Source organism: Dama dama, chromosome 32 (assembly GCF_033118175.1).
Source record: "Dama dama isolate Ldn47 chromosome 32, ASM3311817v1, whole genome shotgun sequence".
Taxonomy (NCBI): Eukaryota; Metazoa; Chordata; class Mammalia; order Artiodactyla; family Cervidae; genus Dama; species Dama dama.
In genome coordinates this window covers 44352980-44373898 of record NC_083712.1, presented here as the reverse complement: position 1 = coordinate 44373898, position 20919 = coordinate 44352980, and the positions used below count along the sequence as shown (strand labels likewise).

General features: G+C 41.8%; 1 protein-coding gene across 10 annotated transcripts in view; it reads right to left on the bottom strand.

The window, feature by feature from the left end:
* PSD3 (pleckstrin and Sec7 domain containing 3) overlaps positions 1-20919 on the bottom strand; it is a 404084-nt gene that overhangs the window by 222750 nt on the left and 160415 nt on the right. For 9 of the 10 annotated variants that reach the window (XM_061134564.1, XM_061134566.1, XM_061134568.1 and 6 more), the window contains 4 exons: positions 9020-9214; positions 8808-8888; positions 7062-7174; positions 4497-4555 (listed from right to left, as the gene is read on the bottom strand). In XM_061134564.1, coding sequence (XP_060990547.1) covers positions 4497-4555; positions 7062-7174; positions 8808-8888; positions 9020-9214 — 448 coding nt within the window. Of the gene's footprint in view, positions 1-4496; positions 4556-7061; positions 7175-8807; positions 8889-9019; positions 9215-20919 lie in introns of those variants that run through there. The other variant, XM_061134574.1, reaches the window with a different exon arrangement.

Genomic DNA, 20919 nt, shown 5'->3' with positions numbered 1-20919 from the left:
GAGGTGTTAAAGGACTACCTAGCAACCTCACGGAGATCCGCGCTGCTCCTGAGGGTGGAGAGACGAGACGGCACGGTGTGAAAAGGAAAAGCATTGAAATTCTTCAATCGCAAGTCTTCCAATAGCCATTTTCCACTTCTGATAATAACCAAATATTTAACCCAGACTTCAAAATTTCAGTGTCCTAGAGAGTCCATCCTTGAATTATCACAATTATCCGTGCAGTTTACAAATTGAAAAATAATGAGTTCCTAAGATCTATCTTTTTAGCATCATCCTGTTACAAACGCTGTACTGTGTTCCTTGACTTCTTCCTTTCCTCTGCCAGCACAGTGTCCTTGCTGTGGTTTTACCCCTTATCCAACCTGTGACCCAACCCCCCAAAACCAGTAAGGCCCCGCCTCGTGCAACACAGCTGAGCACGCTGAGCAGCCGGCCGAGCACCCGCAGGCGCCAGCCCGACAGGCAGCCACCGCTCCGGAAGGACACGCGCCCCTCCCACCCCCGTGCGTGGCGGCGCGGGGCGGGGGCGGCCTGGCTCTGCCGGAAAGCACGGACAGCTTCGGATAAAACTGTCGCTCAAAACCCCGAGCCTCCGTGTTAAAGGGCAGATTTTGTCACAAAATCCTGATTTACAACAAAGCCCTGGCTACTGCCTCTGACCGTGGCCTGACCTGGGCAGTACTGCCTTGTGGGTGGCTTCCAACTTTTAGCTGTGAAACCGGCCAACTCCTATGCTTCCACCTACCCCACTCTCGACTGCAACTCAGCTCCATTTCTAAAACTTCCTCCCTTTCAGGGTCCAGTTCTGAGAAGCTCCTGACCACTTTCCCGGCCCTGCTGCCTGTCTTCAGTCTTGGATTCAAGGCTGCATTTTGAATATGACTGGAGCACAAGAGAGATATTTGAAGTTAATACAGCACACCTGCAGATTAGCCCAGAAAAGGAAAAGGTATGAATTTATTCTAACATGATAAATCATTTTATTCATACTATTTCCAATAAAATGCAAGGCTTTAAAAAATAGTTTCAACTCTCTGCTTGTTGATAGTAACAACACCTAATACAACTTAGTTCCAATAGAGCAAGAGAAAAATAAATCTGTTTACTGTTTTGATAGAAATTGATCTGTATGTACAAGTCTAACTTACATACGGACTTCATAGAAGAAGGGGCATTTTAAAAATAAAAGAGATTACTTAGCAAATGTGACCACAATTATAAAATACTTATTTAATGAAGGTTAGTAAACCACTTGCAGATAAGTAAATTCGTATTATTGCTATAATAATGGTAAAAATCATTCATATTTTTTAAAGTAGGTACAGAAGGGAATCACCATTCTTTAGTTCCAATGATATGACTATAACATCTGAGTGAATATCCCCCCAAAATACTGTATATATTGCAGACTGCTTTTTTGCGGCCCACTTAGTGAAACGTATGTCATTAAGAGACCGTCCCCCCACTGCCTCTCTGCCGCAGCACCTCAGTCACCTCTCACCACCTCCGTAGGGAACCGGCTGAGGGTGGTGAGCCGACCAACACCACTCCATCTGGCTTCTGATCCTTACCCAGATGGCAGTGAACTTGGAGTGGAGCATAAGCACTAAAGTGTTTGTTTAATGATAGAATGAACTAGAAAAGGGGGAGCTAGAAAGGCATTCCAACATACGACACTGTGTTAGACTTCCTATGTTAGTATACCTTCTACCATTTTATTAGTAAGATTAGCAGCAAGAACCAAGGCCCATGCCAATGCATTTTCAACACACCATTCCATAGCATAGGAAGATGCTCAAAGACCAGCCCTAAGAAGAGAACCTCCCCGGTTACACCTTCCCCACCGAGAGCGTGAGGGCAAGCTCTCTCAGCACTGCTTAGAAAGGTCATGCTGTTACACTGCTATTAGGATACCATGGCAGGGAGAAAAGGGAAGTGGCTCATTAATTCATTTCCCAGGAGGATTACTCTGGCTCTGGACTAAGTGATGAGAGGTGAGGCCTAGGCAGTACAGCATAAGGAGAGGGTGAAAGGGGAAGAGATTAGAAATAATTCACTTTATGTTCTTTGTGAATGATTCACTTTCATAGGAGCCATGCTAGTAAATCAGACACTGTACCATAATTCAGGCAATCATGATGCAAGAGAAGCTACATCCAAAATTATGGATTAAAAACTTACCACCTAGAAGGAAAATTTATTTTTAAAAAGAATCCAGAGGAGGAAAAGAAGAGAAACACATTTTCACATGGTTAGTTTTTATGACAGCTGCTATATATTCAACAGTCTTGTAAGAGCATGCATTGTACACAAGAATAAAAAAGTCTAATATACAAAACTTAGACAACAATCTCCAGTATGTAGCACACACTTTTAAAAACAAAGCTGAGAACTAATAATCACTGAAAACATGATTTTGAAGATACAGAGAAATTTGTATTTATAATTTTCTCCCTCATATGTAATTTTGCCACTATAATCAGTTGTTAATTATGTATGATTGGCATAAATCAAGATAATACTAACCATTCACTTATATAAACTCTCTCTTATAGTCCAGTTGCCAAAAAGAAGTGTAGTATATCACTCAGTCACTTAGTTCAATTCCTCAAACACTGAAGACGAGCGAATCCAAGACCTAGGGTTCTGACCCATGCACAGAACACTCCAGGGCGTCTTGTTTGTATATCAAGCGTGTGGAGTTATCTGAATAAATAACAAACCTCACACCTTTATTTAATGCTATGTTTCAAATTATTGTGATTAACAAGACACATGTTTATTTGAAAGTACTATTAAAATGATATTAGCTTTTTAAAAAGCAATCCAGTTTTTAACAGAAATGGTGGTGGTAGTTTAATCGCTAAGTCGTGTCCGACTCTTGTGACCCCATGAACTGTACAGCCTGCCAGGCTCCTCTGTCCGTGGGATTCTCCAGGCAAGACTACTGAAACAAGTTGCCATTTCTTTCTCCAGGGGGTCGTCCCAACCCAGGGACTGAACCCACATCTGCACTGGCAGGCGGATTCTTCACCACTGAACCACCAGGGAGGCCTCCTTAATAGAAACAGATGCCTGCAAATCTAGCTACTTCTACAGGAGTTCTATGACGTGTTCAACCTTTACAGAAGGATCCAACTGTTACTAGATTCTTTTCTTCATTCTTACACATTTTCTCAGTCAGAACTGAGTCAATACACAACTATGGTATGTGGCTAGGACCGTAAGATAGCCGACGTGAAGAAGGTCCCCCATGCTGGGACCCACTGGCTTGGGTCAATGTTACGTGTGGACAAGCAAAATCAAAAGTGTCTCCTTCAGCTGATAGCCAGATTAGGAAACTGAGTAAGAGGCGAAGAAGGGGACAGAGTTGCAGCTGTTATCACAGGACCAACAGGGGACAGCAGTGGAAACCTGCTTCACCAGTGACAGGAAAACAGGTTAGGACGGTACGCTGACTGGCCAGCCCCACATCAAGTTGAATTAATGTCGGACTCTGACACTCACTCCAAGGCTCACACCGTGGGAATCCCAGTACTTCTCTCCACAAGACATTTTACCACCCTGTTAAACTGAGGCTTTTCCCCTCAGTCCATCTCAATGACCCCATACAGCTCCGTTTGCCTTTCTTAAAGGGGAGAACAAGAAAAGGAGTTATCCTTTTTCTTGTTTAAAATAAGGTGTGACCTTTTGGAACAGAAAAACAAACGAGGGCCATTATCTAAGTTTTAGTTCTTTTAATGTGATTTCTTAATTGTAGGGTCAAAACCATATGGAAAGTCAAGGGATGATATAGACTACTTATAAGCAATGTGATTTTCTCTTCAAAATAAATGGATGTGGGACTAGGAAATAATTTTTGTGCTATGTACATGTTGATCTGTGTTTATCTAAAACATTTCTTATTGTCTCTAATATGAACAGTTTAAGTAAGAGCTAAAATTCCACCTCTGTGAAAGGTGAAAGTTTAGTTATAATTATAAATTTAAGAAGTTCATGCTATACTTTATGTAGATTATATTGATATTTCAACAAGCAAAAGACCAGGTAAGCTGAGGGGTGTTTAAAAAACTTATCTCTTAACACTTGCTACTATATTTAGTGAAAACATAGTCAACACTTTCAGATCAAACTTAACATCCTTTTTCTGCTATCCTGTATCAACCCTCATAGCTAACCAAAAAACAAAACCAAAACCAAAAGTAAAAGCTCAGTCTCTGCCATCTAGTGGACAAAGAAGATAACAGACCACGCGCATTATAGCTAGAACAACTCCAGACAAGTAGACAATACGGTACTTCCTTAAAATTATGCTCAGTGCTAGCATGTAAGAAAGCTATTTCTTTTTCCAAAGGTTTATGTTTACCTACCTGCCATGTAGAGAATGGGATAAAAGAAGGCAGAGGGTAAACATGTATGAACACAAAAGCAAAGATAAGCCCAGGAAGTTCTAGAGCTCTCTCTGTAAGACAGCTCCACACCCCTACACTTACATGGCCGTGGAGATCTGTGTTAAGAAGCATCATTGCACAGGTGAGGCAATGGACTCCATCTAATGGAAGAGACAAGGACAGAAAGCATTAATTCACTAGTTCCTGTTGGACCACTCAATATTATTAAAACAGCATACCTATGCTTAATTAAGAACCTATGAAAACACAATCCTGTGGCTAGGCACAATTAATCATATTCATTTGGGGAAACAGAAAATAGATAAGAAAACGTTATTAAAAGAATCTCAGTGCACAGACTTGAACTCTACTGGTGATGAAGTCAATTGGTCCTAACTCTGAAGGACAATTTGACAGTAAATGTCTCAAGCTTTGAAACAGTGTCCTTTGACACAGCAAATCCACTTCGGAGACTTCATATTAATACTAATGAAATAAAAGAGCTACCCGAAATACAAGCTACCCAAAATACAAGCAAGCTAAAGGAAGCTTGCTGACAATGGGAGTGAGTGAATATGACCCACCTAAAACACAATTCTGTTATGTTGAAGTCATTAAAAATGTTGTCCAAGTACACACGTTGAAATGGAAAGATATTTCACAATAATTATATCCAGTATGATTCTATTTAAATATAATACATCTAGAATGATCTATAACATAATATTAAAAGATATTATTATTTCTGGATAATAAAATTATAATTTTACTCTTTTTACTTATGGTTTCTCAATTTTCTATAAGATATGGAAAAGAAAATAAATTATTTAATGCTGTTATTTTTAAAATTTTATTTTCTAGAATGAAAGTGAATTAGGAAAGAAGCAAAAGTTAAAGAAAACCAATATGTGCATCTTCCACTGTTTACTCTTTGGGTATTAGTTCTCTGGCTAAAAATATATAGACAGGAATAGTTATCCTTCCACTTGCCACTCCTTTAAGGCAACATTTAGGTTGACTGGCCCAGGATACAACTGATCAGACAAAAGTGAAATACCAAAATAATCACTGAAGATTTAAAAATTAACTAACCTAAAGGAAATGCGTTACCCAAACCAGCAAGATCATTTCACACTTACATGGAAACATCACTTTCTCTTCTTATTTTACAAAGGGAAAGAAAAAGCTCTATTCTCTCCCTGCAATTCTCAATCCAAGTACAGTGCAGCAGTTGCAGATGGGAGAAAAATCTGATTAATTTATACTAAATGTACAAAAAGGTTTGTCCAACTGCTGAATTCATGAATTAAAGATGCCTCATTTTCCAAAATATGCCTTTGAGCTCAGTAGGTGATTTCTCTAAGTAGAATATCTCTAAGCAGATGCTGCTGAATGCCTAAAAGTTCACTTATTCCAGTATTCTAAATACATATAAAAACAGGTTCTTCAAAGTATTTATAAAACTCTGCAGCGAACTCTCAAATATCTTCATCAACAGCCAACTGAATACACGAATCCACAGTCCCTGCTTCACTTAGGAATGTCAGGGTCTTCTCAGATTTGAAGAACGTTCTAACAAAAACAATTCACCTCTATACCTTTCATTATCTTGTCAAGACCAACAGTGACACAGTGAATAAATGGTCTTAGCAGAGTCAAAAGAATAAAGAAAGACAGTTCCCATTTTACAGATGAGAACATGACTTTAACAATCAGACAATTAATTTAGCTACAGCCTGCAGGGCAGAGGCAGGAGGAACAACCGCTTTCGTCAATATAAAGAACACCGACACAATGTTAACTGGCCATACAGAAGTTAAGAGACAATTATAATTCCTAGTGCATCTAGTCTCAGTGACCTAGTCTAGAATTCTTAGGTTTATGAAAGATACTCCAATTGGAAGTGAATATTTTTTTATTTTAAACCCTGAAAGCTTGGCCTTATTATAAGAATTGAAATGGAGAAATGATCTCTCTTCTTAGAGTATATAAAAAATTAAATAGCTTAAAGTTGCTTTTTAAAATAGTAAACACAAATATAGGTCATTAAAATCATAAACCTGAGTCAGTGGTCAGTGTTGGAAAAATGAATGCCCAAAGAAAGCATTGGAGATACAACCATACACTCCAGTGAGATTTGCAAATGTTTCTGGAACTAACCATAAAACTACACATGCACTTCATCAGGAAGCTTAGAAAATCAGGTGTATGGGAAGAAGAAAGTGGAAAGCTAGCTTTTCATTTATTACAGGGTGCATGGACATTAAAATCTCAGTGACAAACCATAAGCGATTTAAAGAAAGTATACTGTCATGCTATGGATATGGAAAATAAAGTGAAACTGCAGGAGCAACGACATCAAGCAGTCACTAAATACCGGTTTTCAAAGAGCATCTGATGACATGAGGGATGCTCACCAGGCAAGGGAAGGGCAGTAGGAAACAGAATTCTGTAATGATTCCAACTTGACATAAAGTATTGTACAAATAGACTAAAAGGAAGTAAATCAAACTGCTAACAGTTATTTCTAGGCAATTAGACATAACTCGATGATTTTCATTTTCTTCTACATAATTTTCTATATTTCCCACAATAAAATGTAACCTTTATATTGAGAAAAATAGCCCTTGTTATAAAGAAGAAATTTAAGCATTTCCATCAGATTACCTTGTGAAGCAATGGTATCTGGGTTACAGTAAAAATATCTATTGGAGAAGTGTACTAAAACTCTCTCTCGTTCTTGGGTTTCTCCCACAAGAGAAAATGCTTTAAAGAAATACCTAAAAAAGAGTTAAAAGGGAAAAGGTGAATTTTTAGAAAATGTGACTATACTGTTTGACTGTTAAACTTAATTCATATAAACATAAGAAACTAATAATACAAGGTAAGATATTTTAGTTATTCTTTAAAAATCACTAGATGGTTATTCAACATAAATCTATATTGACACTATTATTATAGGAAATGTCTATAAAAAAGATGACAGAGCAACAGCATGGTGGCCAATACATCAAAAAACAGGCTTGGGAAGGTGGGTGATTTCCACATATGATGTCAAGAAGCCATTTTTAAAGATGAGTCAGAAAAAACTAAGGAACACTGAGGTCTGGATGCATAACCACATGATCTATGTCTTAAAACTTGACAAAGATCACAGTGTTTCTTTGTCATTTTGTTACTTGACGGTAATGACCCACTATTAAAATTACAATTATACAGTCTTGTGCACGGTAGATTTCTGTTCATTTTATTTTGCCTATTATTACCACAGTCTATCTTTAACTTGCTACGTGAGAGAGAGACTGGAAAATAAAACCCTAATTTGTCTTTTGAATTAGGAATGCCAATCGATCAGAGTCACGGAGAGTACTATCTATTAGAGATGCACCCAGGACTCTCACTCCACAAAGTAACGCATTGCCCTAAACGTGAGACGAGGAAGAAAAAATTATTTAAAATGTCCTAAGAAAACCTGCTTCTGAGAGAAACATATCATAAACCATATTTGACGATGAAAATGTTGCTGACTTCCTTACTTGCAGTTAATCTAAATTATATTGACCTAACTTTAATTTCTAATTTTTTTTTTTATAAACCACATGAGAAAGCAAAGCAAAAATATAGATCTTTCCCCCACCTTTCCCTGTTTTCATCAGAAAACCTCTAAGTACCCCTGATTCATGCAAAGAGCTGGAGACTAACTCACTGCTGTGCATTCTAACTGAACATCTTCACTTTACCTCGCAGGCTTCAGTTTCCTGATCTGTAAAACTAGAGTGTTACACAAGATGATCTCAGAGCTCCTCCAGGCTCTGAGTTTATAAGATTAAATGCTGGCTGGGTTTTACCTTCAGCTGCGCTTAGAAGTTGACAGTACAGTGTGAGACGTGAGGGTCAGTGTGTTTCCAAACCCATTTGAACAGATCAGCAACAAGTAATACTGACTAAAATGGTTTTACAGATACTTTCTGCTGATTATCCTGATATTGATTTTTATCCTGTTCATTAGGTAATTTCAAAGTACTCTTTGAAAAAGCTATTAGGCTATTGTAAACAAATAATTAGAGAAAAAAAGTCTTTAATTCTGCCGTCTATAAACTGTGCCTTTTTAAAAAATTTGATCATTCAAAAACCAAGTTCCCACAGATTCCATTTCTCCAAGCCTTACTTTGCCAGCTATTCTTTACTCTGTCATATACTTCATGCAGAATATGGGTTCATATGTAATTTCACAAAGACAATACATTTTCCCCACTTTCCACAATGTTTACTCTCCATGATACACTCTGAGCTAAGGTCACAAAGTAACTGTGGGTCTAAAAAAGTAAAAATCAGACTTTACCTTCAGCACATCATTTTCTATTCTCAGAATTAACTATTTAGAAGCAAAGAACAGGTAATATTTAATCATACCTGAGAGATTGATCCAGTGTCATTCCTGTAAAATCAAAAAACTTCAAATATTCTTCCGCAACTAGTTTGCTAAATTCATTGCTGTAAGAAAGTAAAATAGACTTGGTTATTAAAACTGAAGCCACCAGAACACACACACACACACACACACACACACACACGCGCGCGCGTGTAAGGATGCACTCTGACACCAGCCCTGGGGCGGGACGTACTTCTTGCCTAGGTGCTTTGCCACGTCCGACCTTTTGAACCTGTCGAGTTGATAAAGGCGCTTGGCCAGCCTTTTGGCTGCTTCTATGTTGCTGCTGGTACCGTTACTGAGACTTCCTGAGGCCTCCTTTTCCAGAATTTCAGTGCTCCCCATTTCAGAATGAGCCTCTAGCAGAGATGTTTTCACCCCAGCATTGCTGTAAGAATTGATAAAGAAGGAAACAAAAGAATAGAAAAGATTGTTTTTGTGTGGCAAAAAGGAAAATAGCTAAGGAAATCATCATGATACTGTAGAACAAATGAAAAACTATTTTAAATGATATATCTTATGCTTAATTATTAATAAAACTATTCTCAGTTATTCTATTTTGAGATACTAGAGAAGTGATTGCTTAAACCCTAGATGACCAGTTATCAAACCTTTTGGTCTCAAACTTTGATATTCTTAGAAGTATAGAAGACTTCAAAGACCTTTGTGTATGTGGGTTATGTCTACTGATATTCACTGCATGAGTAATTAAAATGGAAAAATTCAAATATTCACTTAATAATAAAAAATCCATTTCACAAATATAGATAACATATTTAATTAAAAATAACCATATTTTCTAAAACAATAGCATAAATTGTAAAGAGACAAGCAAGAGCGGTTTATGTCTTTTATAAATTTCTTTAATGTCTGGTGCAACTAGAAGACAGCTGGACTTCACAGTCACTTCTACATTAGATCATCAACAATACATCATTGTGGCTGAAAATATCAAGAAAATCTGGCCTCCACAGAAATAGAAAACTAGGGAGCACTTTAATATCCTTAATTGTGGATATTGCTTTTTGATATGATGCCAAAATAAAACAAGTGGTACTTTCTTAAAAGTTAGTTGTAATATACTGATAGAATCTAAACTTCTATCAATGAGTTTTTTGTACTCTTACATTAAAAATGTCCCACACTTTGAAAGCATCTTACCCAGGCATGATTCTACAACATAAATTGGTCAATTGAAGAATATTTGCTGACACATTTCATTATTTAAAAAAGAAACTTACTAACATTACCACTAACATCCTCAGAAAAGTTGCTAAGTACTGGGAAGCTGCTAAACTTGCTGGTAGATACAAGTTTTCCAAAATTCTAATTTTTGATTGAAACTTAAATTTTATCACTGGCAACAACAACAACAACAAAAACAGTTGTTTTCCTTAAATAGGCTCACTCCATTAGTTTTCAAGAAAATGTTTGCCAAAGCCAGTTTATCAGTTAGACTTTGAAAGAAAATGGCATTTCCATGAAAAAAGTGACCAGCGTAAAGCTCACAACTCAAACTACATGAGTGCTTTTTCTAGAGTGCTTCAAGTAGAGTTTGCATTTCACTACACGTGAAATGAAATGGCAGGTAGCCAAGGGCTGAAAAGTAATTAATTGGCACTGCTTGATCAAGGACATCATGAGGTGAAACCGGCCTTCATTCCTCTTTTGAACTCACAGCAGAGAAGAGTAAAGCGCGCTGGACCAGCGTGGAGCCGCTGCCTTGGTTGGCACTGGGGCTTCCATCACTGCTTTTGTACAGTTAGCGTGTATCAGCTTTGCCATCAACAGGGTGACAGAGGAAAACAGGGCTGCACTGTTATTACAAAATAATTTTGGCCTCACAAACCCACTGAAAGGGTCCCAGGAAGCCACAGAACCACCATGTGAGAAGCTGGGCTCTAGCTGGGTGCCGCAGCACACGCCTCTAGCACCAGCACCGTGAACGCTGTGACTCCCAGGCCTTCATTTCGACTTCTGACAACGCAGAGCTATGCCCCAGGTAAACAGCTGTGCTTGGGGAGCCTTCCAGCACACTCACTGTGGACTCTAAAGCAAAGGTTTTTTTTTTTTTTGCTGTGATGAACCAGAGAGTAACTATTTCAGGCTTGCAGGCCACATAAGCTCGCTGTCACACATGCTTTTTTTGATTTTGTTGTTTTCTCACAACCTTTCAATAATGTAAACGCCAGGAATCCTAGTCTGCATTCCCTTGCCCTATTCCACAGCTCTTTAACTTGTCCTGAATTATAAGCAGAGAATCATTGACTGTCCAAACCAGGACAGTCTGAGAAGGAAACACAGATGGTAAAATCATTAAATATGTGGTTACAATGGGGGGAAAAAATTACCAAAAAAAAAAAAAAAAAACTAGTTGTAAACTTACAAAAAATCCTTATAGCAAAGGGAAGACATCTTCAAGCAGAACTGCTCAAGCTCGACCTCGGCGCCTATCTACCTAAGTCACGACGTCCCATGTCGCTCTGACCTGCCATCTGAGCGGCAGCTTCTGTCTGCACAGCCAGCTGGTGACCAAGGAGCGCCTGGGGCTGCAGGGTCCCGGCGCCCCCAGCCACTGCCGGGCGTGAAGGGTCACCGTCCCTCGCAGCCTCTCGCCAAGCCTACTTATCAGCAAGCACTGCACAAACCATGCAAAATTTCTGTTCAACACATCAGCTCACACACTCCAGACGTGACTGTGGAGAAGCTGGAGGTTCAAAGTGGAGATGTGCAAACCTGGGCTGACTTCTTTTACTGTAACCATTGATAATAATGCTTCATTTTTCTAAAGTCGAAGTCAAATGTTAAACCATAGTCCATGCCAAGACAACAGAAACAAACGGGAATCCACCCAGGCAAACCAAGACATTTGGTAACCCTCCCTAAACAATCAGCCACCTTAAACAACTTTCCAATAGAAAGACCCACCAATTAAAATAAATTGCCTTATTGCAATAAAATCTTCACGTAAATACATTTAAATACTGTTTTCATTGTAAACCTTCCTTTATAAAGTTCACATTACCAAATGGTTTTGTGAAATTTATCCTATCAGACAATTGAATTCTTTAATTATTATATACAGCAAACCTGTAAGCAAATTCATAGAAAATTATTTCTTTTAAAGGTCACCTCACCCTTTGTGTTTTCCCAAGTAAATGGTGAAAGTATAAAATATTTATTCTAAGAACTCTTATTTACAGTCAAGTAGTCTTTATAATTAGGAAAAGAAAACCCGTGGAGTGGTGCCCCCATACATTCTCTTACTCTGCATGTTAGTGATTCTGTAGGAAAAAAACAATGTCAAAGAAAGGATTTTTCTTCTCAAATAAACTGCTACTTATTATTGCTTACTTCTCAGGGCAAACTCATGGCATGCATTTAGTCACTCCATGAAAACAGCGTAATTATACTATATACACGGTACTGCAATGATGCTGTTCAAATACAAGAGGCTTATCGTAACAAATACATTCATTAGAGGTACTTAAAAATACAAGAAATTCTAAAATGCAGTATTGATTCCTATCCCTTATGTTTCCCATTTCTCGTGTTTACTGCCTCTCTGCCTGTCCTGGCCAGTCTATTTCACCTCATTTTCCTTACATTCCCCAGGAGGAGGTAATTTAAAAATCTGTACCAATCAGACTTTTCTGACTCTTCTTGAAAAAACTTCAGAGAAGAGGTAAGTAAGGAATACAATGAAGATAAGCATTTGCAATCCTAGATGGCTTCATTCCACCCCATTACAAGCAGAGAGGCTGTGCTTTCGGACTCAGAAAGCCTGGAAGTGTGATGGCAGCAGGGACTCACCAGCAGTATGACCGACACCAAGAGGCCATCCTGGAGCCGACGGGGCACCCAGGCCATCCTTCCTCTCAGCAGCCCCTCCCCAGGACTCGCCACCCCCCCCCCCCCCACCCCCACCAGCGCCACTGTCTGCTGGTTCACAGGGCTTCCAAGGACCTGGCTGGCTCCCTATGAGGTCATATTACTATGACCTCACACCCTTGGAAGTGTTTACTGTTGGGGGGTTGTAATGCTTTTACAGTCCTAATAAAAACAGAAGCCAGAACACAGGGGCCACTGTACATCAACGGCATAAACAACAGTGGCAGCTCAGCCTTATTCACACGAAGCAACTGATGACCCCTCTCGGCGGGGGTGACACCCCCGTTTGTTTCCTGGAATACACAAGACATTGTCCGTCTAGTCTGCTGAGTGTTAGATGCTTTCAGGAGTCTGAATTTTCCCTTCTTTATAGCTCCCTTTTTCTTCTCGATCAAGTAACTTTAAATCTCCTAAGGTAAAATCCTTACCAGTCACTTAAATATAGAAAAGACTCCCCAAAGGTCTATATCTCCCTGGGATATATATAAATGCACACCTCGAAACAAATATGGTTATACCCTATCGTCAATATCATCAAGAGAAGGACCAGATCACTGAGTCTGACCACCAAGCCTTTTCACAACCTGTTTAGCATACTAGGATTAAAGCACTTGCCAAATAAAATTAATAGCACACCCAGTTAAATCAGAATTTCAAGTAAACAAAAAACAGTTTTTATTGAAAGTATGTCTTGATAATTTTATGGGACATATGGACACTAAAAAAATACAAAAAACTTCATTATTCACTTGAAATTCAAATTTAACTGGGCATCCTGATTTTACCTGATAACCCTATCTCATGAATGCCTGTTCTAAATCATATTCCTTCCAGGTCTGTTTGACTGGCTTTTGTGATTTAATTTTTATTCCTACTATTTTTCTATTGTTTTATCGTCTCTCCGTTGACTGTGATCTGCTGATTCCTCCCTAATGTCCCCCAAATACAAAAGGAAAACCCTCTTTTCTCTGCACTGTGACTCTTCTTCCCCAGCCTGCACACTGCCACCACGCGTGCCATAAAATAAAATCCCCCCTTGACAAATATCCTGCACAAGATGAAAGCCCACATCCTGTGGCAGGTCGGTAAGGTCCTTCCCGAGCCGACCCCGAATGCCCGTTTACACTGGTCACCTCCACTGCCTTTGTGTTTGGGCCACACGGAGACATCAGCTGGGCTCACACCCCTTCCCCCTGTCCTTCCCATCGTCACTCCCGTCACCCCTACCCCCAAAGTCCTGGAGTTCACAAATTCTGCAAACTCATGATCCTACAAGTGCCCAAGGGAAATAACAGCTATTCTAAGAATCTTACTCCAACTCCCTGGCTGCATTCTCAGAGCAAACCTAGTTATTTCCTTATTACAGCTCTGCATTTTCAAAGTTCTACCTCTCTCACCTACCACTATCTTAAACTTCACTTTGTATCCACAAGAGTGGGCTGAGATTAGTCAACAGCCATCTTTTAAAAGAACGCAGAACTGAGCAACTGTGTCCATGCCTTTTGATGTCTTCTGTGCTCCTACAGGAACAACATGGGGCACTAACTTTCTGTCGTGTTCAGTTGCCAAATCGTGACTGACTTTTGCGACCCCCATGGACTGTGGCAGGCCATGCCTCCCTGTGCCTCACCATTTCTTGGAGTTTGCCCAAGTTCATGTCCATTGAATCAGTGATGCCATCCAAACATCTCATCCTCTGTCGCCCTCTTTTCCTTCTGCCTTCAATCTTTCCCAGCACCAGGGTCTCTTCCAGTGAATCAGCTCTTCACATCAGGTCGCCAAAGTACTGGAGTTTCATTAGGTTGGTACAAAAGTAACTGTGGTTTTGGACTATGAATTTTAAATCACTATAACTAAGCTCAAACACATCATTATTAATCAAAACAGGAATCACCACAATCAACACACTTTTGCCAACAAGAAATAAAGCAAAAAAAAAAAAAAAAAAAAAAAGCTTCACGATCTGATGAACTCTGGGAAAGCGTTTTCTGCCTCCTAATGGTTGTGGAAGCATTTTCCCTGCAGACAGTTTTCAAGATGCCTGAAGAAGTGGTAGTCGGTCGGCAATATGTCAGGCAAAATGGCGGGTGAGATGGAACTTTGTAGCACAGTTCATTCAACTTCTGAAGCATTGATTCTGAAACATGTGGTCAGGACTTGTCGTCGACTAGAATTGGGCCCATTCTGTTGACTAATACTAGCTGCAGATGTTGCAGTTTTCAGTCCATCTCATCAATTTGCTGAGCCTACTTCTCAGATGTAATGGTTTCCCCAGGATTCAGAAAGCTGTAGTGGATCAGACGGGTAGCAGACCACCAAAGTGACCATGACCCTTTTCTGGTGCAAGTTTGACTTTGGGAAGTGCTCTGGAGTTTCTTCTCGGTCCAACCACTAAGCTCGTCATCACTGGCTGTCATATAAAACCCACTTTTTAGTTACACGTAATAATCTGATTGAGAAATGGTTTGTTGTTGTGTACTGTAAGAGAAGACAACACTTCAAAATGATTTTTTTAAAATTTTCGGTCAGCTCATGAGGCACCCACTTATCAAACTTTTTCACCTTCCCAATTTGCTTCAAATGCTAATGACCATAGAATGGCTGACACTGAGTTCTTCGGCAACTTCTTGTGTAGCTGTAAGAGGCTCAGATTCGATAATGCTCCCAGTTGGTTGTTGTCAACTTCCATGGGCCAGCCACAACATTCCTCATCTTCAAGGCTCTCTTCTCTTTTGCAAAACTTCTTGAACCACCCCTACACTGCATGTTCATTAGCAGTTGCTGGGCCAAATGCATTGTTGATGTTGCAACTTGTCTCTGTTGCTTTATGACCCATTTTGAACTCGAATAAACATATTGCTCAAATTTGCTTTTTGTCTAGCATCATTTCTATAGTCTAAAATAAGTATAAAATAAACAGCAAGTAATAAGTCATTAGCAAAAAAACAGAAAGTGAGAAATGCACATTAAAATGATGTATAACATAACCACATTTAAGAACATATTCTAATATCAAACGGCAAAGTTTACCAATATTTAAAAAAAAAAAAAAAAACGCAATTACTTTTGCACCAACCTAATAGTTCAGTATAACTGAACCCGAAAAGTTCCAAGGGGACTGATATCAGCAGAGGGTACCAGATACACTATCTCATTTCATACTTACTTTAAGTTTTTTAAATGTCTTTAAATGTTTATATAATTGTGATAATAAAACTAGGATAAAAAAATTAAGAAGGCTAAGGTACACCTCCTGCATTTAGAAAACAACAATGAACAGTCACCTACCTCAGCTGCATACATAAGCTAGTCAGAGGCAAGTCAGAAGAATCCCAAGGAGTACGAGGAAATGACTCCAGTCACAAGGGGAATAAAAGGCCAGAGGGAGTGCTGTGACCATGTAGACTGAGGATGCAGTCATCGAGGCCCGAAGTTAGCAGACTCAGGGGAGTCAGAATGAAGGTAGTCAAGAAGGGTTCTCAGGGCAATAGCATGAGTGAGAGACACTTAAAATGCAGAAGCATAAACATCCACTGAGAAAGGAAAGGAAGTCTTCTTGTCTTCCATTATCTATGGCATTTATTTCTCAGGAAGAGCAGAGATAGCAACTAATCTTTTAAAAAAAAAAAAAAACTCTATCAAAAAAAATTTAATTACTTTTTTATTGAAGTATAATTGACTTATACTGATTAGTTTCAGGTAACAAAGAGATTCAGTAATACATACATATATATCTATATTCTTTTTCAGACTTTTTTCTCTCATAGGTTATTATAAAATATTGAGTATAATTCCCTGTGCTATACAGTAGGTCCTTGTTGTTTATTTTATATATAGTAGTACATATATATTAACCCCAAACTCCTGATTTATGCCTCTCTGCTTTTTCCTCTTTGGTAAACAAAGGTTTGTTTCGTATGTCTGTCAGTCTATTTCTGTTTTATATTTTAAGCTCATTTGCATTACTTTTATATTTTTAGATTCTACATATAAGGGATATTATATATGTCTTTGGCTTACTTCTTAGTATGGTAATCTCTAGGTCCATCCATATTGGTGCAAATAGCATTATTTCATTCAGTTTATGGCTGAGTAATATTCCATTGTATGTACGTACCACATCTTCTTTATCTACCTCTCTGTCAATTGACTCTTAGATTGTTTCTGAGTCTTGACTATTGTAAGTAGTGCTGCAATTAACAATGAGACGCCTGTATCTTTCTGAATTGTGGTTTTCTCTGGATATTTGCCTCTGAGTGGGATTGCAGGATCATGTGGTAGGTCTATTTTTAGTTTTTTAAGGAACCTCCATATTGTTCTCCATAGTGGCTGTATCAATTTACATTCCTACCAACAATGTAGGACAGTTCCCTTTTCTCCACATACTCTCCAGCATTTATTATTTGTAGACTTTTTGATAATGGCCATTCTGATCACTGTGGAGGTGATACCTCACTGGACTTTTAATTGGCATTTACCTAGTGATCACCAATGCTGAGCATCTTTTGATGTGCCTGTTGTCCATTTGCAAGTCTTTTTTAAGTAGAAGAGAGACAAGATGGCAGAGGAGTAGGTCAAAGTGGAGTACATCTGTCTTCACAGAGGCATCAGGAATGTATCTGCAGGTTCAGAGGCTCTCATAGAGGACCAGCTGAGTACTAACAGGAGTCCCTGACCACCAGAAAGGAACATATAGTTCCACTCAGAACTCACTAGGATGCAGGAAGGAAGAGAAAAAAGGAGAGTGAGCAGGACCTGACCTGCACCAGGAAGTGCGGGAGGTGAAGCAAGGGTGAGACCCCAGGCGGTTGGCTGAGACAGAAGGGAAGCATTTGAGGCCATCAGAGTAAAAGCAGCTCATCAACGACAGGCTGAAGGGAGCGAGAACCACACGGACAATCCGTGCTGCGGGCCTACATACCCCGGACAAGGACTCAAGTGCACCTGAACGCGCGGCGGCTGGGAGCTGGAGCATGGGAGCGGAGAGCAGTCCCAGGGCCAGGACTGCTGTTAACTGAGGGCGGACGACGGCCCCAGGGGCCAGGAGGGAGGAAACCTTCACGGAATGCCTTTGAAGGAACGCTGGGCAGCCAAGGAGGCAGGGCGCTGCCGCTGAGTCACAGGCAGCGGGTGGAGCCATCACTGTGGCCGCTCTCTCCACATGCAGGCGCAGGCAGCTGACCAACAAAGACCCCAGAGAGGGCAGCCCTTTGAGCACCTGACCAGCGGAGCAATAGAGAAGGACCCCAGGCAGGGGCGGAGCAACAGAGAGGGACCCCAGTCAGGGGCGGAGCAACAGAGAGGGACCCCAGGCAGGGGCGGAGCAACAGAGAGGGACCCCAGGCAGGGGCGGAGCAACAGAGAGGGACCCCAGGCAGGGGCAGAGCAACACAGAGGGACCCCAGGCAGGGGCGGAGCAACAGAGAGGGACCCCAGGCAGGGGCGGAGCAACACAGAGGGACCCCAGTCAGGGGCGGAGCAACAGAGAGGGACCCCAGGCAGGGGCGGAGCAACACAGAGGGACCCCAGGCAGGGGCGGAGCAACACAGAGGGACCCCAGTCAGGGGCGGAGCAACACAGAGGGACCCCAGTCAGGGGCGGAGCAACAGAGAGGGACCCCAGGCAGGGGCGGAGCAACACAGAGGGACCCCAGTCAGGGGCGGAGCAACAGAGAGGGACCCCAGGCAGGGGCGGAGCAACAGAGAGGGACCCCAGGCAGGGGCGGAGCAACAGAGAGGGACCCCAGGCAGGGGCGGGGCGGAGCAACACAGAGGGACCCCAGTCAGGGGTGGAGCAACAGAGAGGGACCCCAGGCAGGGGCGGAGCAACAGAGAGGGACCCCAGGCAGGGGCGGAGCAACAGAGAGGGACCCCAGGCAGGGGCGGAGCAACAGAGAGGGACCCCAGGCAGGGGCGGAGCAACAGAGAGGGACCCCAGGCAGGGGCGGAGCAACAGAGAGGGACCCCAGGCAGGGGCGGAGCAACACAGAGGGACCCCAGTCAGGGGCGGAGCAACAGAGAGGGACCCCAGGCAGGGGCGGAGCAACACAGAGGGACCCCAGGCAGGGGCGGAGCAACACAGAGGGACCCCAGGCAGGGGCGGAGCAACACAGAGGGACCCCAGTCAGGGGCGGAGCAACACAGAGGGACCCCAGTCAGGGGCGGAGCAACAGAGAGGGACCCCAGGCAGGGGCGGAGCAACAGAGAGGGACCCCAGTCAGGGGCGGAGCAACAGAGAGGGACCCCAGGCAGGGGCGGGGCGGAGCAACAGAGAAGGACCCCAGTCAGGGGCGCCCTGAGTACCTCCTATGTCAAGCAATAGAGAAGGACCAGCCAGGAAGGCCCTTTGGGTGTCAGCTGCCAGAGGACAGAAGAGAATTCTGATAGGGCCATTTCTTCTACACCTATGATCACTGCCTTCCCTATACACCTGGCGCTGCCGGGGCCCTGCGATCCAAGCAAGAGTGCCACCGCCACACTCGCTCCTCACGGGGCAGAGCCGACAGAGGCAAGAAAAGAATATTTACAGCATGTCTCCTGCAACTGTGTGCACCAGGCACCACGGGCGTCTGCATGATCCAAGCGGCCATGCACCTCCACGCTGGGTCCTCACTGGGGCCGAGCTGCCGGAGATGAGAAAAGAATCCTTACAGCACCGTGCGTGCAGTGCCTGTGTGCGCTTCCCTGTATATCTGCTTCAGCCGGGGGCCCCATGATCCGAGCAGCTGCACCACCTCCAGGCCCAGTCCTCACCGGGGCAGACCCAAGCCCTCCAGGGCAGCCTCAGGGCCAAACTCCTAGGGATGATCCTCATGCCGAGGTGGGGATAAAACCACAGCTGAGGTCCACAGGCAGAGTGATTGAGGAAAAGGATCAGAATCCTTCTCCCCAGCTGTACAAGCTGCAGATTAAATCCACACCATCAGCTGGGTGGACTCTGTGTTTATGGAATATATAACAGGACAGTGAGTGTTCTCACAAAAGAAAACGCCCTAGCTCTGGCAGCCGTGGACATTGGAGGTGAGGACACGCAGGAGTAGCACCAACTTAGGGTCTGAGCCATCCCTACAGCAAGTCCTGAGACCAGACACCTCAGTGCTGGAGGGTTTCCTAGGGAAGCAGAAGTGGGCTGTGGCTCAAAGTGGGGGAAAGGACGCTGATAGCTGAGACCCAAGAAAAACATTTATTATTATTCTTATATTTTGATTCATTCTGTAGTTGGTTCTCGATTTTCTTTTCCTCTTTTTTTGCTCTGTTGCTGTGGTTGCTGCTTTCATTATGATTATTATCTGTATTTTGGCTTTTGAGAACTTTATTTTAAATTATTTTCTTAATCACACTTTTTTATTTCCTTTATATATTTCTACTTTGGCTTCCTGCAGTTTTGTGTATTTTTTTCTTTTTTTGTTCTATTCTTGTGGCTATTCATTATAATAAATATAGATCTTTTTATGAAGTTCTGTTTAACTTTGCTTTCCTATTTCTTCTTTCTTCCATCATATTTGGTTGTTTTGTTCTCTTCGCTTTCCTCCTCAGTTGGCATTATATTTTGGTCTTGTTTTCTGTTTTGTGTTGTCATCAGTTTTGTTTTTAACTGGCTGGTATCATTTTTGGTTTCCTATGCCGGCTGGGCCACTCTCCTGTACCTTATTTACTTTGGTCTGTTCGAGGTTTATGTGGGTGTATATTCCTTTCTTTTTGTTCCTATTTGCCTGATTTTTGCTTTTACCATTTGCCTGGGCTTTATTTTTTGTCTCTTGAGTTTTCTGTTTATTTTTTACTTTATTAGTTATGTGGCTTTCTGCGTTTTGTTTCTTTTACTCCCCTTTATCGACATAACAAACAGCTTGTGGGGTCTTGGTTCCCCAACCAGAAGTCAGACGTGAGCTTTTGGGGTGGGAACGCTGAGTCCAGGACACCAGACTGCCAGAGAACTCCTGACCTCAGGGAGTATTAATCAATGAGAACGCCCACAGAGGCCTCCAGCTGTGCCCAAGACCCTGAATCCAACTTGCAGCAGCACCCACACAGGATGCCTCATGCGAACAAGCAAGACAACACAAGCGCATCATCAGCAGACAGGCTTCCCACAGACACCGCAACACATACCACCTCACACAGTCCTGCCCATCAGAGGGGGAAAAACTCGCTTCCTTCCACCAGAATGCAGGCACAAGTCCCTCCCAACACAAAGGCCACACAA